Source organism: Lonchura striata, chromosome 20 (genome assembly GCF_046129695.1).
Source record: "Lonchura striata isolate bLonStr1 chromosome 20, bLonStr1.mat, whole genome shotgun sequence".
NCBI lineage: Eukaryota > Metazoa > Chordata > Aves > Passeriformes > Estrildidae > Lonchura > Lonchura striata.
Window position 1 is genome coordinate 944,754 of NC_134622.1, and position 16,061 is coordinate 960,814.

The 16,061-nt window shown below is 56.6% G+C and overlaps 2 protein-coding genes across 2 annotated transcripts; one reads left to right on the forward strand and one right to left on the reverse strand.

Annotated features, from left to right (window-relative positions):
* On the forward strand, window positions 1-3,185 carry NSUN5 (NOP2/Sun RNA methyltransferase 5). The gene is made up of 10 exons (XM_077787457.1): window positions 1-110; window positions 237-359; window positions 448-622; window positions 695-803; window positions 1,042-1,180; window positions 1,545-1,660; window positions 1,947-2,125; window positions 2,206-2,410; window positions 2,481-2,633; window positions 2,755-3,185. The coding sequence occupies exons 1-10, from the start codon at window positions 18-20 to the stop codon at window positions 2,855-2,857; spliced, it is 1,395 nt and encodes a 464-aa protein (XP_077643583.1). The 5' UTR covers window positions 1-17; the 3' UTR covers window positions 2,858-3,185.
* Window positions 3,186-3,405: 220 nt separating this feature from the next.
* Window positions 3,406-16,054, reverse strand: POM121 (POM121 transmembrane nucleoporin). The gene is made up of 13 exons (XM_077787630.1): window positions 15,868-16,054; window positions 15,520-15,811; window positions 15,127-15,285; window positions 12,930-13,010; window positions 12,482-12,653; window positions 11,529-11,620; window positions 10,728-10,798; window positions 9,921-10,045; window positions 9,426-9,528; window positions 9,041-9,211; window positions 6,971-8,716; window positions 5,997-6,125; window positions 3,406-5,802 (listed from the first exon to the last, which is right to left on the reverse strand). Exons 1-13 carry the CDS (start codon window positions 16,052-16,054, stop codon window positions 5,708-5,710), a joined length of 3,423 nt encoding a protein of 1,140 aa, XP_077643756.1. The 3' UTR covers window positions 3,406-5,707.
* Window positions 16,055-16,061: the final 7 nt, after the last annotated feature.

The following is a 16,061-nucleotide window of genomic DNA, read 5'->3' on the forward strand; positions in this document are numbered from 1 at the left end:
AAGAGACGCGGGCGCGCATGGCGCTGTACAGCGCGGCGGCCGAGGTGCTGCTGCGGCTGGAGCGCGGCGAGGGCGGCCTCAAGAGCCTGGTGTACAACAGCGGCTTCCCGGTGCGCCCGCAGGGAACGGGGGTGCGGGGCGGCGGGGGGAAATCGCACTCGGGAGGCCGGCGGGCGGCGGCGGGAAATCGGCCCCGGGAGGCCGGGGGGTAGCGCTGACCGCTGGCTGCTCCGCAGCACGTCCGGCAGCTGTACGCGCTGGTGTCCGAGACCCTCCGCTACGCCGCGGTGCTGGAGAAGCTGCTGGATGGAGCCGCGTTGCTGCGGGCCGAGAAGAAGCTGGCGCCGCAGCTGGCGAAGGTGCGGGCATCCCTCCCCGGGCCGCGGTGTCCCGGAGCCGCGGTGGGCTGGGGCGGTGGGGCCGGGCTCACCTCGTCCCCTCCCGCAGGTCCTGGTGTACGACCTGCTCTTCGGCAAGGGGCTGAAGTGCGGCGGCCGCTGGAAGGCCCTGGCCCGGCGGCACCGGGCACGGCTGGAGGCCGAGCTGGCCCGCATGAAGGTGCGGCACAAGGTGAGCCGCAACGAGGACCTGCTGGCCTCGGAGCAGGCAGTGAGCGCCGCAGGTGAGGGGGCTCGGGCGGGGTGGGCACCCTGGGAGTAGTGGGATCTGTGTCTGACCTGCCCGGCCCCTGCAGCCTCCCAGGTCCCACGCTATGTCCGGGTCAACACCCTGAAGACTTGTGTGGACGATGTGATCGACTTCTTCAAGTGCCAGGGATATGCCTATCTGGGCAAGGCAACCAGGTGGGTATTTCTGCTATCCCACCTTTCCCAGAATGTCAGCAAGTGGGATGAAGTCTGGTGGGTTGAAGGGTTGCTGAACGTGGGTGCTCAGAGTGGTTGGTTTGGGGTCTCTATCACTCCCCACTCTTAGATGCTGCCTGTAGCTGGAGAGGAGCTGTGGGATGAAGGATTTCTCAGCCTGGGCTCTGCTGTGAGCACTGGGATTTTTGTATTCATGTTCCCTGTGTCTCATGGACAGTGTGGAGGAGTTGAAGGCCCTTTCTGGAAAAAAATTCTTGTTGGATCTGCATCTTCCGGAGCTGCTGGTTTTCCCTTCGCAGACAGACCTCCATGACAACCTGCTGTATACTTCAGGACACATAATTCTGCAGGACAAGGTGAGGGAACTGGGGAGCAGAAAGTTGCGGGGGCAGGGAAACTACTGACAGGGATGAAAGATGAGCTTCTTCCACAATGGCTCAGCTTGCTGCAGCATTTAAGTCAAAGCAGAAACTGTGGGACTCCCCTGGGGCTTTGCTTGCATTGTTTGAAGGTTCAGGATGAAATCCTGGGCTATAAAATAAATACCTGTGAGAGTTGGGAGCAGCAGGGGGCTGTGGGTTGGGCAAGGCTTTTGGTGGAGCGTGGTGGTGGCCTTGGCCCTGTGTCATGGTGGTCTTTGTGACCCCACAGCATCAGCCATGCCCGAGGAGGGGTCAGATGTTTCTGCCCACCCTTCTGACGGTCTTTGCTCTCTTGCAGGCCAGCTGCCTCCCTGCCTTCCTCCTTGGCCCTGTTGCTGGCTCCCATGTAATTGATGCCTGTGCTGCCCCTGGAAACAAGACAAGCCACCTGGCTGCCATCCTGAAGAACAAGGGGTGAGGGCAGGGTTGTGTGCAGGGGTGGAGGGAAGGGGGGAGGTGGCCCTGGTCCCCCCCCAGCCCACAAGAAGGTGGCAGGAGGAGCTGCAGCCTGTCACCAACTCAGGTGAGCCAGTCACTTTTCGGCCACTGTAAGGACCTGAGGGGACATGAAGTCACGTCTGTTCCATAACCCTGCCAGAGGGGAGGCAGCTCTCAAGGTCTGCCTGGCCAGTATTTGAGTGTTCCCGTCGGCCAGGCGGTCTGTTCATGGCTTGTCTTGGGCACTTGGCTCTGCCTTCAGACAGATCTTTGCCTTTGATGTGGACCCCAAGCGTGTGGCCACCATGAACACGCTGCTGACACGGGCAGGGGTCACTGGCTGCCAGCTGGTCCAGCAGGACTTCCTGACTGTGGACCCCAGGGACCCCAAATACAGCAGAGTAACCCACATCCTTCTCGACCCATCCTGCAGTGGCTCAGGTAATGTGTGGGGCTCCCGCTGCTCACCTGGAACTGGGCAGTGGGTGTGTAAACCCCCAGTGACAGCTCCTGTCCTGTAGGGATGGTGACCCGCAGGCCAGGGGAGGAGGTGGCCCCGAGTGCTGAACGCTTGCAGGCGCTGGCTGGCTTCCAGCGCCGCGTCCTCAGCCATGCCCTGAGCTTTCCAGCTCTCCAGCGCCTGGTCTACTCCACCTGCTCCCTGCACCAGGAAGAGAACGAGGAGGTGGTGCAGGCTGTGCTGCAGGAGTGGGGCTCGGCCTTCAGGTGAGTCTGGCTCAGGGGATCTGGGGGGTGCAGAGCAGGGGTTGGGGCTGACCCCTTTCCTGTGCTGCAGGCTGGTGACTGCCTTCCCATCCTGGCCCTGCCGAGGGCTCGCAGCCTTCCCTGGAGCAGAGAGCTGCCTCCGTGCCTCCCCCGCAGAGACTCTCACCCACGGTTTCTTTGTGGCTGTGCTGGAGCGGTGCAGGGAAGGGGCTGTTGCCCCCAGGTGAGAGGGGGCTGGGGGGGAATTCAGCTGCTTCTGGGGGGGCCCATGGCCAAGGTCAGCACTCTGGGCACCCTGGGGACGATGTCGGGGTGTGGCTCAGGCTGTTTGCTCCTGTCCACAGCTCCCTGCCTGCAGCAGCCAAGGAGAACCCACAGCCAGGAGAGGGAACAGAGCCAGGGGCAGCTCCCAAGAGGAAAAAGAAAAAGCAGCGGGTTAAAGAGTGAAACAACGTTTTCTGGACAACCCCCTGCACAGCTGGGGACACATACTGGCCTGAACACATGTGCTACCTGCAGTCAATAGTGAGAATTCTGTAACACCAGAGACTGAGTGCCAAACACTGGGACCACCCTGGTGCCAGGAAGGGGCAACTACTTACCCAGGGCTGCCCCTTGCAGCCAATTCCCTGCTCCAAGTTTGCCCCCAAGGCAATCCTCACTCTGCACCTTGCAGGGCTGGGGTCCTCCAGCTGGGTTAAGGGTGGTTTATCATGTTCCCTCCTGAAAAAAAAATCACTGTAGGGATGAAGCAGATTAAAAGTTTCTCTCTTCAGTTTTTTTCCAGTGTGTTTGTGTAGTCCTGCCATGAAATTGCCACTGCTCATAGTAGAGGCAAAGTGGGGGGAAAAAGGTGAAATAATAATAATCCTGTCCCTCTCTTTGGATTGGGGGAGCATGGACATACGAACCAGAGGGTGCTGCACCTGAACTCCACTAGCACCACCCTGCTCTGGAAATCCCAGCCCTAGGAAACACACATGAGCACAGCCAAGTGAACACAGTCATTTTATTTTAAACCAGAGACATAAGAAGCAAGGAAACAAAAATTGCACATTCACACTAAAATCCTCATCAGCCACACCAGGAATGATCCAAGTCTTCAGTCAGTTAAAACCCAGCCTCCCGCCAAGCACAAGGGGCTCTCCTAGCAGGGCGTGTGTGGCAGGGAAGGAACAGCCTAACTCCTCATGGGTGTGTGGGACTATGTGTGGAAGCTACTTGGGGGCAGGACCCAGAGCCAGGGTGCCCTCAGCCTTGTCCTAGCTCATCCCCATCTTCTCAGAGCTGACCTGGCCAAACCCAGGCACCTCGAGGATGGGGAGCAGGTGCTCTCCTGGCCAAGAATCCTAACTGGAGCAGAGGGAAGGACACCCAGGGTCAGTCTTGGCAGGCATTAGCCCCTTGCCCTCTGCTTCCTCCAACCCCAAGGACACATTTTCCCAGCCTGGCTGCTCTTGGCCCATTGCATCCTCAGCCATGCTGGTTGGTGATGGCCAGAACATTCCCACCAGCACCTGCAGGTCTTCTATGTCCCCTTACTGCAGGGCTGTGTCCCCACTATGTCACACAGAGCCCATCACCTGTCCTTTCTGCTGGAAGAGATGCCTTGACCCTGGCACTCAGCACCATAACATGATAGCTCCTGCTCCTCACCCTCAGAGAAATAATTAAAAAACTTTAAAAAACAAACAAAAAAAGGTTTAGTCACATTCACATACGTCACATTTAAAAGGAAGGGGATGATGAACAATGCAGGGGGGGGAGCATGGTAGAGCCTGCAGGATGCAGCTGCCTTTCCCAGCACAGTGCATTCCTGCAGGCACAGCCAGGGCAGGAATAGCTAAACACTAACAGCTATGGGGTAGGCAACTTCACTGAACCAAGCTTGAAGGAATTTGAAGGCAATTTAGCTTAAATATAAAAATAAATTTTTATTTTGTTAAAAAATGTTTAAATATTTGTGATTTTTTTTCTTTTTTTTTTTTTTTTTTTAATTTAGACCTCAGCAAACACACACACTCACACGGCTCGGAGAGTAAAAACCTGGCAGCAAAACATTTCTGGGAATGGAGTACCCATCCCTCACCAGGGCAAGGGATGGCTCTTTGGTGACCCCAAGCTCCGGCAGTCTCTTCCCACAGAAGTTCCAATGCAGGGAAGGGAGAAATCCCACTCTTGGCTGGATGGGGACAGGGGAGGCAGCACCACAGTTCCTAGGAGCTAGTAAAACCCACTGGGATGGAGATGAGCTGAAAAATTAAAAACAACTTGGATTTGGGATGGAGAGGAGAATGCATCTGCTCTGGACTCCTTCTGTGAGCAATTCCAGAGCCCCCTGAAGTGCTGAAGAGGTACTAGGAGAGAAGGGAAGGGAGTGGAGAGACTGCCACGGTTGGAATCCCCTGTCCTAGCTGCCTTTTAGTCATGACATGGAAGGGACAACTCCCCAGCATGAGCAGCCACGCAGTGATGCTACTGTCAACACCCAATTAGCTGGGGCACGTCTCCCCCCAAGGACTGGTGCCCCCAAAAAAGAAACTCCAAACAGCAAATCCGGCATAACCAACATGCCGCCACACACACGGTTTAGCTCTTCCTCCAAATTCGATTCAGTGAGTGCAGGAACAGGAGCATGGATAAAGCAGAACTGGGGAGCAGGGTGGGGGCAGCCCACAGCCCCATGGAGCAGCAGAGAAGGGAGAGGGGTGGGGGGGACCCCCATCATCACCCCATGCCTCCAGCCCAGGTCCTGGGCTATGTCATGTCCTCAGCTGGAGGTAGCAGGACATTAGGTCCCAGGGGTGGCACCCAGCCGCACCCATGCCAGTCACCTGCAGCACCAAAACAGAGCCAGGTTGGAACCAACCCTGGCTGTAGGCATGGGACTGTGTTCACCAGGCCATGGGATGACCTATGGGAAAGATTTCAGGACCTGGTTAAGACAGTGTCTGACAGCAGCTCGGAACCACAGCATGTCACTGGCCAAGCTCTGAGCAGGACATGGCCTTGGGGCTGGCTGAGGGCTGGGGAGGAGCACGGAAACAGCTAGAAGAAGCAAATGGGGAGAAATGTACATATTATTAAACAAGGCAAAATAAACTGAGGGAAAGAACATTGTGGATTATGTACAGAAATTTGTCCAGCCTTTGCTCTGGAACTGTTCAAGTAACAAGAGTTTGGTTTATCCAGCATGGTCTCCAGTGGGTGTCAGGGACTGGGCATGGTCTCAGTATAAGGACAGCTCCAGTCCACAGCCCCCCACACGAGAGCCAGTGGAGCCCAGCAGCACTAGGGTTACTTTTTGCGGGTGTGCTGCCTCCGTGCCTGCAGCCGTTGGCGAGTGCCCGTCTTGGATCCTGCCCCGATGGAGAAGGCGGGAGTGGATGAACCTGGAAGCAGAAAGGTTGCTCAGATTGCTGGCTTTGGGATCAGTGCCATCCTCACCCTGGGAGGAACAGAAGGCTTGGCAGCCCTTAGAGCCCAGCACGTCTCCCAGAGAAGCTGGCCCTACCACTGTCCCCAGCCTAAGGGCACACCCTGATCCATGAGCTCCCCAAGGCTGGAGCACCAACTCCATCCTTACCAAAGGAAGTGCTGACTCCTCCAAAGCTTGAGGCAGGAGTGCTAGGTGTCCTGAAGGAAAGGGTGCTGCTCCCACTGCCCACGGCTCCAGGGACAGGTGTGCCCTGCCCAAAGGTGGGCACTGGAGATCCTGGAAAGCAAGACGTCACTGTGAGCCAGGGTTGGCAAAGGAGAAAGAGCCTTTGGGAGCCGGTGGAACTCAAAGGAGGCACAGGATGCTCTCTGGGGGGCTGAAGCATCACAATCCATTCCCTAGAACCAGCCTCTGCTCCTGAAAAGCCCTTTTAATGCAAAAAGTTACACTCTCCAGGTAATCCCAAAGCTCTCTAAACAGCAGTGCCGCACAGAAGGATTTGCCAAGGAGAAAAAAAGACCTTGGCCATTCTAGATCAAGGAGTTGCTCACTGTGGGGCTTTCAGTTCCACGGGAGCTAGGACTATCCAGTGGGGATCTGAAGTCTTAGGGAAACCCTGAGAGCAAGCATAAAGTGATGGCAGTTGCTGGCTGGCAGCATTCCAGCTTGCTAAGGTGTTCCAGTTGGTTCTTAAGGACTCAAGACAACCTCAGCCCCTGTAGGACACTCGGATGGGCAGAGCTGGGAAGCTGGTGCCTTCAGAGGGGCCAATTAGCAGAATTTAGGGATTCCCCTCCCCAGAAGGGCAGGATCCTTACAGGGAGTGATGGGAGTGTCTTCCCTTTGCTTCTGCATGGCAGAAGCACTGACCTCACCAGCACTGTGGATCCTGAGAGCCTTGACATGGTCCATCAGGAATACTACTGCCCAACTCTAGAACCTCAAGATGGCTTGTCTGCTCCCATCCCATCATGGAAATATTCAAGGTCATGCTGGACAGGCCCCTGAGCAACTTGGTCTAGTGGAAGGTGTTTCTGCCCATGGCAGAGTCGTGGATGGATCAATGTTATCTTTAAGGTCCCTTCCAACATGACCCATTCCATGATTCCATAAAGACTCACCTCCAAATGCAGGCTTGCTGTTGGGAGTGCTGCTCATGGTGAAGGCAAAGGGCGTGCTCTGGCCCTGCACTCCCAGTGCACTCTGTGGCAGAGATGAGCCAAAGGGTGCTGCTGCCGGGGCTGGCCCGCTCTGCCCAGCCCCAAAGCTGAAGGCCACAGCTGGGGACCCACTGCTGAGGCCCGGTGTACCCATCCCAAAGGCGCTGGTGGAGGGGCCCGGCTGGGTACTGGCCCCAAAAGTGAATGGAGATGGGGTGGTACCAAAGACAGTGGCACTGGTGCTGCTGCTTGTGGTCTGGGTAGTGCCACCAAAGCTGGATGTGGTGGAGGTGGCTGTTCCAAAAGAGAACACTGAAGTGGTGGTCCCAAATGCTGCCTGGGTGCTGCTGGTGCCAAAGGAGCCCTGGGCACTGGTTGTGCCAAAGGCTGGCTGGGCACCACTGCCAAATGCTGACTGAGCTACTGACTGTGCTGGGGGGGCTCCGAAACTGAATGAGGGGGTGAAGCTGATGGAGCCAGAAGCAGGTTTGCTGGTGGGCACCTGGCTCTCAGCAGCCCCAGTGCTGAAGGTGAGCTGGCTCCCAGTGCTGGGGTACGGTGGTGGTGGCTTTGCGCTGGCTGAAAAGCTGCCAAAAGCTGAAACGGAGGAGCCAAATGTCAGCGGCGCTTGAGCTGTGGTGGCTGCGGCAGAGGTGGTCAGTGTAGTGCTCCCAAATATGCTAAAGCCCACGGTGGTTGAGTTTGAAGGTACCTGGCCAAAGGGAGGGCCTCCTGGGACACTGGTGGTGGCAGTGACTGTGGCTGGAGGTGGCTTCCCAAACTGGAACACAAGCCCTGAGGTGGCAAAGCTGGTTTCTGTGCTGGGAGCAGAGCTGGAGAGGCCCCCAAACAAGAAGGGCTGTGTTGTGCTGGTGGAGGTGGCAGCAGTGACAGTCACGCTGGCGGCAGGGCGAGCGGAAACAGGCGGGTTCGGTCCAAAGCTGAAGACAGGTTTAATGGTGGCATCTGTGGAGGAACTCTGGGTGGTAGCAGCTGTAGCTGCAGTGGTGAAGATGATGTTGGGAAGACCTGTGATTCCTGCCAGAGCAGATGTGGAGGCAGTTGTTGGTTCTGAGGTTGGCTGTGCCGCAGGTTTGAAGGTGAAAGGAGAGACTTTGGCTGGAGATGAAGCTGCAGTAATGCTGGCAAAGATGGGCTTGAATATAGAGGATGTGGAGGATGCTGAGGCAGGGCCTGAGCTTACAGGCACAGTGGCTGTGGTGGAAGTGACAGCCGTGCAAACTGCTGCGTTCTCACTCTTTGGCACAGCACCAAAGATGGGCTTGAAGATGGGGGTTGTGGTGGGGGTGGCAGTGGGCGGGATGGGCACAGCAGTGGATGCAGTGGGTGTGGCAGAGGCCATGGTAGGCATTGCAGTGGCCGTGGTGAGCACAGCAGTGGCTGCAGTCACTGCTGGCTGGCTGGCTGGTGGGGTGTTCAGCATCTCAAACAGAATGCTTGGCTTTGGGAAGGAGGGAGGCTTGCTGGGGGTCTGGCCCAGCTCAGTGAACACAGGAGAGGCCAGGCTGCTGGGGGCTTGCACCACCAGCGCAGGGGGAGCGCTGGGGGCAGGTGTGCTCAATAGAGACACAGGCTTGGTGTCAGCAGAGATGGCAGGCAGAGAGCTGGACTCCAATGACACAACAGGAGCAGGTGGCTGTGCAGCTGACAGAGGAGGCTGGGATGCTGCTGCAGTTCCACTGGAGTCTGGAAAGCAGGAAGAGCTTATTTACAGACAAGGGGACACCTTCAGAAGCCCACCCTTCTGCCAGGTACCCACGCAAGGCTGCAAAGGCTCCCGGAGCTCCCATCACACCCAGCCCTCCATGGTTACCATAGCCTCGAGCAGGACCAGGGGCTCAACATCCCCAAAGGTGTCCCCTCAAGCCCTGCATGCTAGCTCTGCTGCCAGCAGAGCACTTCAACAGAGGGTTTAGTCAGCTGCCTCATGCAGAGGCAACGAGGAGTTCCTGCTGCACCTGCCTGACTCTGCTGGCATTCCACTGTGTCAACTCTCCTCTTCTTCCTCACCTGGCATTGTGGATACAGCCTGGCTGCTCTGCATCTTCTTTAAACTGTCCAGAAGTGAGGAACTGGCATGAGCAGGAGCTGCGGAGGCAGGCAGAGGCCCAGGGGAGGTCACAACAAACACCGGCGGTTTGGACACAGGCATCATCTCTGCAGTGGTGCTGGAGACTGCATCTACAGGGAAACAGCAAGGTGTCAGGACCCACAACTGGCTGTGAGGAATAAACCCTTAGCAGAGCTTCCCAGCAGGCAGGGGAACTGTACCTACACCCTACAGGCAACTTCACCTAACACCACAAGGCATGAGATCTCTTCAGCTGGAAGGCACCAAGAGCACCCCCAGATCTGAGCTTGTTCCTACCCCTCCACATTTCCAGCCCATCCTTACCAGCCTTATCCTCCAAGACACTGTTGAACCACTGCAGCACTGCTTTCTTCTCTGCGTCCAGGTCCTCTGAGGTGATGGAGTAGCCAAGTTGAGGTGGCGGGGGCTGCCAAGAGAGAGCAGCAGCAGCTTAGCTCCTTCCCAGGGAAGCAGGCAGAGCCTCTCTGAAGCTGTACTGGCGACTGTCTGTGGTGAGCCCTGTGAAGCAGGTGGTCCTGCTGCAGCTACTCCAGTCCCCAACTCTGGTGGGCCCCCGGCGTGGCACTCAGGGCATGGCAGGCCTTCCCCAGGCCATTACCTGGTCCGGCAGCAGGCAGCACAACCACACACAGCCCACCAGACACTGGGGCTGGGGAGAGCGTCACTTCCCACTCGATCAAAGACGGGGCCTCCTTCCTGAGGGCAGGCAGGTCAGTGTGCCCCCAGCCCTGCAGAAATTGCAGTGAGCACATTCTATTGCCAGAGCAAGACCAAAGGGGCTGTGAGACAGCAACGTACCAGCAACAGCTGGTCCCCACGGAATGATGACAGCAACGGGATCTTCCGCTTGCGCTTCCCACTGCTTCCCGAAGCAGAAGGTGGGCTCAGGGAATTCTGCTTCTTCCACACTGGTGACTCCACAACTAGAGAAGAAGACAAGTCAGGCTGAGCTCTGGGCAGAGAAGTGTTTGGTTGTAGCAATGGGTCTGTACCTTCTGAACCCACTCTGGGTGGCCCCACTCAGAGGGCAGGGCCAGGGGCATGGTTTGAAACTGAGGACAAGGCTGTGATACCCTGAAGAGCAGATTCACATCCAGTAGGTCCATGACATGAGGCTGGTGGGGCAGTGGCCCCTTCCTAGCTCCATGGATTGTGCCAACACACTGCCTTACGCAAACCACATGCCACAGCTGGCACTATATCATGGGGCCCATCTACAGAAATACAGAGGATTTCCTCTCCGTTTTAGCTGAGGAAGAACTGGACTAAGCTCAGACTGGAATTTGTAAGAGTGCTACTCACACCACTGTAGGTTGTGGATCAAGGCTGACACCTGATCCAAGCTGGGTTGGGAGCTGGAGCTCCCCCTTGCAAGCCAACTCCCAAGCACCTGCTAGCACCCCAACACTGTCAGCACACCCTTATCACTTGGAAATCCCACTAAGGCAGTCACTGAGGCCAGCAGAAGTGCCACTGCCTTGGAACCAGCATAGGGCAAGTTTCCAGGTGACCCCTCAAGCCAATCCCACTGCAGACCTCAGCTGCTTCCTGTCCCACTCTCTTGCCTGCACTGGTGACGTGAGTGCAGTGTCAGGGCACACCTACCTTTCTCTGTCTGCAGCTCCTTGTCTGATTTCACTGGGGTGGAAGTGTTGGAATGATGTGACTCCTCTTCCCTGTGTAAGCAGGAGGGACAGTTATGGTTGACCCTGGGCCCAGCCCTGTCCGCAGGGAGCAGGATGAGACTGAACAGGCTGAACACTTGCACGAGTATCCCTGGTGTTTATTTGCCTCCTGCAAACAGATCTCAAGACAAAAGCTTTGCCCAGCTCCAGGCACAGTAATTGCTTCCTGCTCCAGATTCAGCTTGGCTGAGCCTGTGCACCCTCCACAAGATGAGTCAGCCTCAGGAGGGTAGCTGGGGGGTCTCAGATGGAAGTCACTGCTCCTCGCAGGTTGGACCCAACCAGGTGCTTGTGTCAGTTTTAGTTCTGACATAAGCTCAGGCTCCTCTGACTTGGGAAAGAGGAGAACACAGACTGTGCTCCAAGGCAGGCACTAAAATACAGATCCTGGGATTTGACTTTAACATAGCAAAAAGCAGGGCCTGTCTCTTCCTAATGATCTGGCAATCCAGGCCATGCCCATGCCACCAGGACCATCACCACGGTGACAACTGTGTCCTGAAATCTCTGACCTGGCTTGGGAGTGGGCCAGAGGTGACACAGCTTAGACACACCACAGCACGACAAGGTGACAGGGAGGCCAATTGACACAAGTGGGTCTCTACATCACTACGTGTAGGAGAGGGGTCTGGACTTTCCCAGCTACAGTGGAAAGTGGGACTTGCATTCTAAGATGGCTGGGAAAGACTGCTCTCTTGCTGGCTGGCCATCAGCTGATTACCTGGCTTTCTTGAGAGGCCACTCTGGTGTCTGGGGGCGGGAGGACGCTGGGCTGGACAGAGGGGACACGCTCACACCTCTTCTCTTCCACAGCTGGAATGCAGAGAGATACCAGCAGTAACTTGGCATGGGTCTGGCAGAGAGCACAGGCTCCCTGCTCACCCTCAGTAAGCCCCATTTGCCAAGGTTTGTTGAGCCCAATGAGCTCAGAGCTTCTCCTGCTTCACCAATACTCCCCCCCATATTTTAGGGAGCACAAAATTTGGCCACCCTAAGCTGAATGCACATAAAGAACAAGCAGCCTCCAGAGCTTTTACTGCCCTGGCTGAACGCAGGGAGAGAGTACACTGCTGGGCCCTTGCCTTTGTGTGACACAGGTAGAGGCCACCCTACTGCTTTGGACACCCTCGTGTGTGGGGCTGCTCTGGCAGAAGCCAGCGCCTCCACGCCAGGAGCTCAAAGCAGATGGATTCCAATGCAAGGGTGAGACTCTCTGCAGCCCCAGCAAACCCGTCCCTCCCACCACCTGGAGCAAACCATTCCCCACACAGACAAAGCTCCGTCACAGTCAGCAGGTGGGACTTGGGTCAGAGTGGGAACATATGGCTCCCACACTGCTGACTACTGCTGAAAAGATGTCAGCACAGCAAAACCTTTTTTAATTTTTTTCCTTCACCTGGATCTATGCAGTCTAGCAGGCTGGCCAAGTAGCAGGAGAGGGGGAAAAAAGACTCGTTCTTGGTTTGGTGTAAAAGCAGCAGTACAGTTCAGCCTGGGACTCCTCCAAAAACCAAGTAATTGCTGCTCGGCCCATGGCCCACAGCTCAGCTGTTCCCCAGGGTGGTGACACTGCCAGGTTGAGCCACACTGGGTCCAGACATCCTGCCACACCAGTGTCTCCTCATGAGCCCAGAGCTGGGATCCCAAAAGAATGTCAAGATACAGTGTTCCTACCCGTGTGAGGCCCCGGCTGGAGCTGTAGGAGCTGGCAATGGCATTGCGGATGGAGCTGGGGATCCCACCAGCATAGGTGTTGTTGAGGGAGCTCATGGAGGAGGTGCGAGACCTCTTGTTGGAGCAGTCATCTGGGCAGTGTGAGATGAGGCCCCTCTTCAGAGAGCCTGGCCTGGAGGGGGATGAAAGTTTGATAAGCTCCTCACCTCTCCTGCCCACCAGACCTTTTCATGCAGGGCAGATAGAGGAAGGAAATCCTGCTTAGAAACAACCCTCAGCAGCAGCACACCCTTGCTGTCACAGGGTGACAGACTGAAGGCACAACCACAGTCTCTCTTGCTCTGCCCCAAAGTCAGGCTCTGCAAGCAAAACCCAAGCCCCCTTTTCCAGATCCCAGACATTTGCTCCCTCCCATTCTAGCAGTTGCTTTTGGCTGTTGGGCACTTACTTGGGTATGAGAGAAGCAGGGGCACCATTGGCTATTAATGGCTCAAATGCTGACTGCCCACTTCCACTGCTGTCGTGGCGCCTGTGAGAAGAGAGTGTGAAAGCCTATGACAGTGTGGAAACCTCTCCAGCCTGGGGAAAGACAGGCTGAGTACCCAGAGAGAGATCAAACTTTGCTTTTTTCCTGGCACCCAATACTCAGGACAGAGCTTTCTCCCATCTACACCCTGCTGCAGATTTTCTCTCCCTGTGGGCCTCTCCTTGCCGACTCTCACCCTAAACACCAGGAGCTCCTCCAGCAGCCTGCTTGGCACAGTAGTTTTGCGTAAGAAAAAAAAAAATTGCTTAAATCCATTACTCTAAGCCAAAATACTTCCAGAAATGAGCTGCTCAGTCTTTCTGAACAGACCTGAGCTCTGAAACTCCCACCTCTGACCTCTTCTTAACCAGCGCCTGGGACATTTCAAGTAAAAAACTGAAATCCCCTTCCCACTATGACTTCATGACAATCTGAAGTGCCAAAATCACAAAAGACATCCTCCCGTAAAGTGGAACTAAAGTTGTAGAACAGCCCTGTCACTTGGTCATTTGGCCAGCGCTCCCCTCAAGCCCAGGGCAAGTTGACCCCAAGGCACAGGTGATCCCACTCTCTCCAGGTGACACAGCTCCTTTCTGTCCACCAAGGAAATTTTCTATCTGCAAGCATTCCTCGTGCTTGCCAGACATTAATTCCTTCAAAACTGGCTTTTGTGGCAGAGCTGTGTATTACCATATTACAAAAACAGTTTAAAGAAAAATACTCTGAGCTGATCTTGTCTGTGCACCCATTCTGTAGTTGTCCTGATTGGCTCTTGTGGGGCTCTGATCCAATGAGCCAAGCATCCAGAGATGGGAATTCAGTGCTGACAGAGGTCGGTGTGCCCTGCTTTATCCTGTTCTGTTCCCTGGGCTACCTCCAGCAGCAGCCCCAGTGCAGGACAATGCCCCAGGCACTGCCCAATCAGTGTCTCAGCTCCCTATCCCAGCCCAGATGGAAGAGCCTCCATGGACACAACTAGGAAGGACAAGGCCACTGTTGGAGCAAATCCAGAAAGGAACTACAAATTTGGCAAGGGGACTAGAGCACCTTCCCTATGGGAACAGGCTGAGACATCAGTGGCTGTTCAGCCTGAAGCAGAGAAGATGGTGTGGAGATCTCAGAAGCCTTTCAGGATCTGAAGGGGAAAGGATCTCAAGGAAACAGAAGGGCTACATCAAGAAGTGCAGTCATAGGACAAAGGGGAAAAGCTTCAAATTGAAAGCAGGGTACTTTAGGTTGGATATACAGAATAAATTCTTCCCTCTAAGAGTGGTGAGGCCCTGGCACAGGCTGTCCAGAGAAAGTGTGGCTGCCTCATCCCTGGGAGTGTTCAAGGCTAGGTTGGACAGGGCTTGAAGCAACTGGTCTAGCAGAGGGTGGCAATGGGTGAGCTTTAAAGTCCCTTCCAACCCAAATCATCCTGTGATTCTAGGAAAAGCAGGAGGGTGGGATAGCAAAGCAGTGCTGTAGGTGGTTTGAAAGGCTCTGGCAGACAATGGCTCTCAGGATTTACTCCTTGTCCTTCCTAGGGACACTGGCAAAAACACAGCACCCTCCCTCCTTTGAACTCAGGGATGGAAGTTGCTGACCTTGAGTAACAAAAGCAATAGAAAGTGTCTCATTTACTTGCTCATTTCACCTCCCTCTGCTAGATCAGCTCACAAGGGAAGTGCTTGGAGCTCTTCAAATGCAATGCTTCTACCTGGTAATTCCATCTCTCCTGGGAGCCTGGAGCTGACAGAAGGATGGAGCCCACAGCAGATACCAACATTTCCCACCATGCTTTCTCAGTCTTCAAACCCCTGTGAGGAGACAAGCCACTTCCCACCCAGGCTTCCCAAAACATATCAAGCCAGGCAGGAGAACACACTGGACCCATACCTAAACCACACTCCTGTGACTGCAGAGGAGGACTTTTAGACACAGCACCAAGGGCTGGGTGATGGATCAGCGGTGCTTCCTCTCTGCAGTTCACTTCTCACAGTACTTTTCCAGCCCTGACTCGAGGTCTCATGGGGCCTGGCATGGTCTAATGCACATCCCATTTATCACTTCATGAATAAGAATCCCATTTGCGACCTTTCCAACACACTGGCAACTTGAACCGCTCCCTTTTTACCTTCTTTTGTTCTCCTGATCATTCCCAAAAGTCTGGTCCTCCTCCTCCTCCACAGCCCTCTTCCTGCTCTCCCTGATGGCATTCAGCACAGTCTCCTTTGCACACGGGTCAGGGCTGCTTGTGGCTGGCAAGGCCAGAGGCGAGACCAACTGTTCCAGGCTGTGGAACAGAGCAGAGTGAGGTGTGAGGCAGGCCGAGGTACTTGGTGTGATCCCCGAAGGGAGGACAGAGCTCTCCCCTGCAGCCCTTTCCGGAGGTTTGGACAGCACCATCCCCCCAGCCACATGGCAAGCGCTCGGGAAGGGCTGCTGCTCTCGGGCACAGCCAGCTGGGCGCTCCCCACGGCGCGTTCTGATCCCCACCACGGCTGATAACCGGTCACCCTGTACTCACGCCGGGGAGCGGGCGATGCCGACGGCCGGCGGGGCGATTTTCACAGTGACGGGGCTGCGGAGCGGCCCGGCCCGGCGGGCCCAGGGCGCGCTGCGGGGGGAGCCGCCCTCCCAGCGGGCGGCGGGCAAGCACAGCGGCACGGCCGGCCGGGCCTCCGGCAGCGGGTACCGACGGCGCGGGGCCTGCGGCCGGCAGCGCGGGACCCTGTGGGGACAGAGCACGGTCAGCGCCTCCGACGCGGTCGGGGGCTTCCCCGTCCACTCTACCCCCGTCTTCCCCTGGCCTACCCGGGCTGGGGGCGACGCGGCGCGGCCCTCGCGGCCGGGCCCCCATTGGTGGCGGCTTTGCCGGGCGGGCGCGGCGCGGGCGGGCCGGGCCGCATGGCGCACCAGGCGCCCGCTGCGCCCAGCGCCGCCGCGCCCAGCAGCGCGCCCCGCAGCAGCAGACAGGCCAAGGCGAGCGCCAGCGCGGCAGCCACGGCCAGCGCAGCCCTCACGGCCCCATCCCGCCCCCCGCCCGGCCCCGCGCCCGCCATCGCTGCG

What these genes read in the sequence shown, in the direction of transcription:
- POM121 (XM_077787630.1), bottom strand. Translation starts at nt 16,054, where the DNA reads ATGGCGGGCGCGGGGCCGGGCGGGGGGCGGGATGGGGCCGTGAGGGCT. An exon ending in GGAGCTGCAGACAGAGAAAG is followed by an intron (nt 10,046 to 10,727) that starts GTAGGTGTGCCC and finishes CTTCTTCTCTAG; the next exon opens with TTGTGGAGTCACCAGTGTGG. An exon ending in GGCTGTATCCACAATGCCAG is followed by an intron (nt 8,717 to 9,040) that starts GTGAGGAAGAAG and finishes CCTGCTTTCCAG; the next exon opens with ACTCCAGTGGAACTGCAGCA.
- NSUN5 (XM_077787457.1), top strand. Translation starts at nt 18, where the DNA reads ATGGCGCTGTACAGCGCGGCGGCCGAGGTGCTGCTGCGGCTGGAGCGC. An exon ending in ACATAATTCTGCAGGACAAG is followed by an intron (nt 1,181 to 1,544) that starts GTGAGGGAACTG and finishes GCTCTCTTGCAG; the next exon opens with GCCAGCTGCCTCCCTGCCTT. An exon ending in GAGTGGGGCTCGGCCTTCAG is followed by an intron (nt 2,411 to 2,480) that starts GTGAGTCTGGCT and finishes CCTGTGCTGCAG; the next exon opens with GCTGGTGACTGCCTTCCCAT.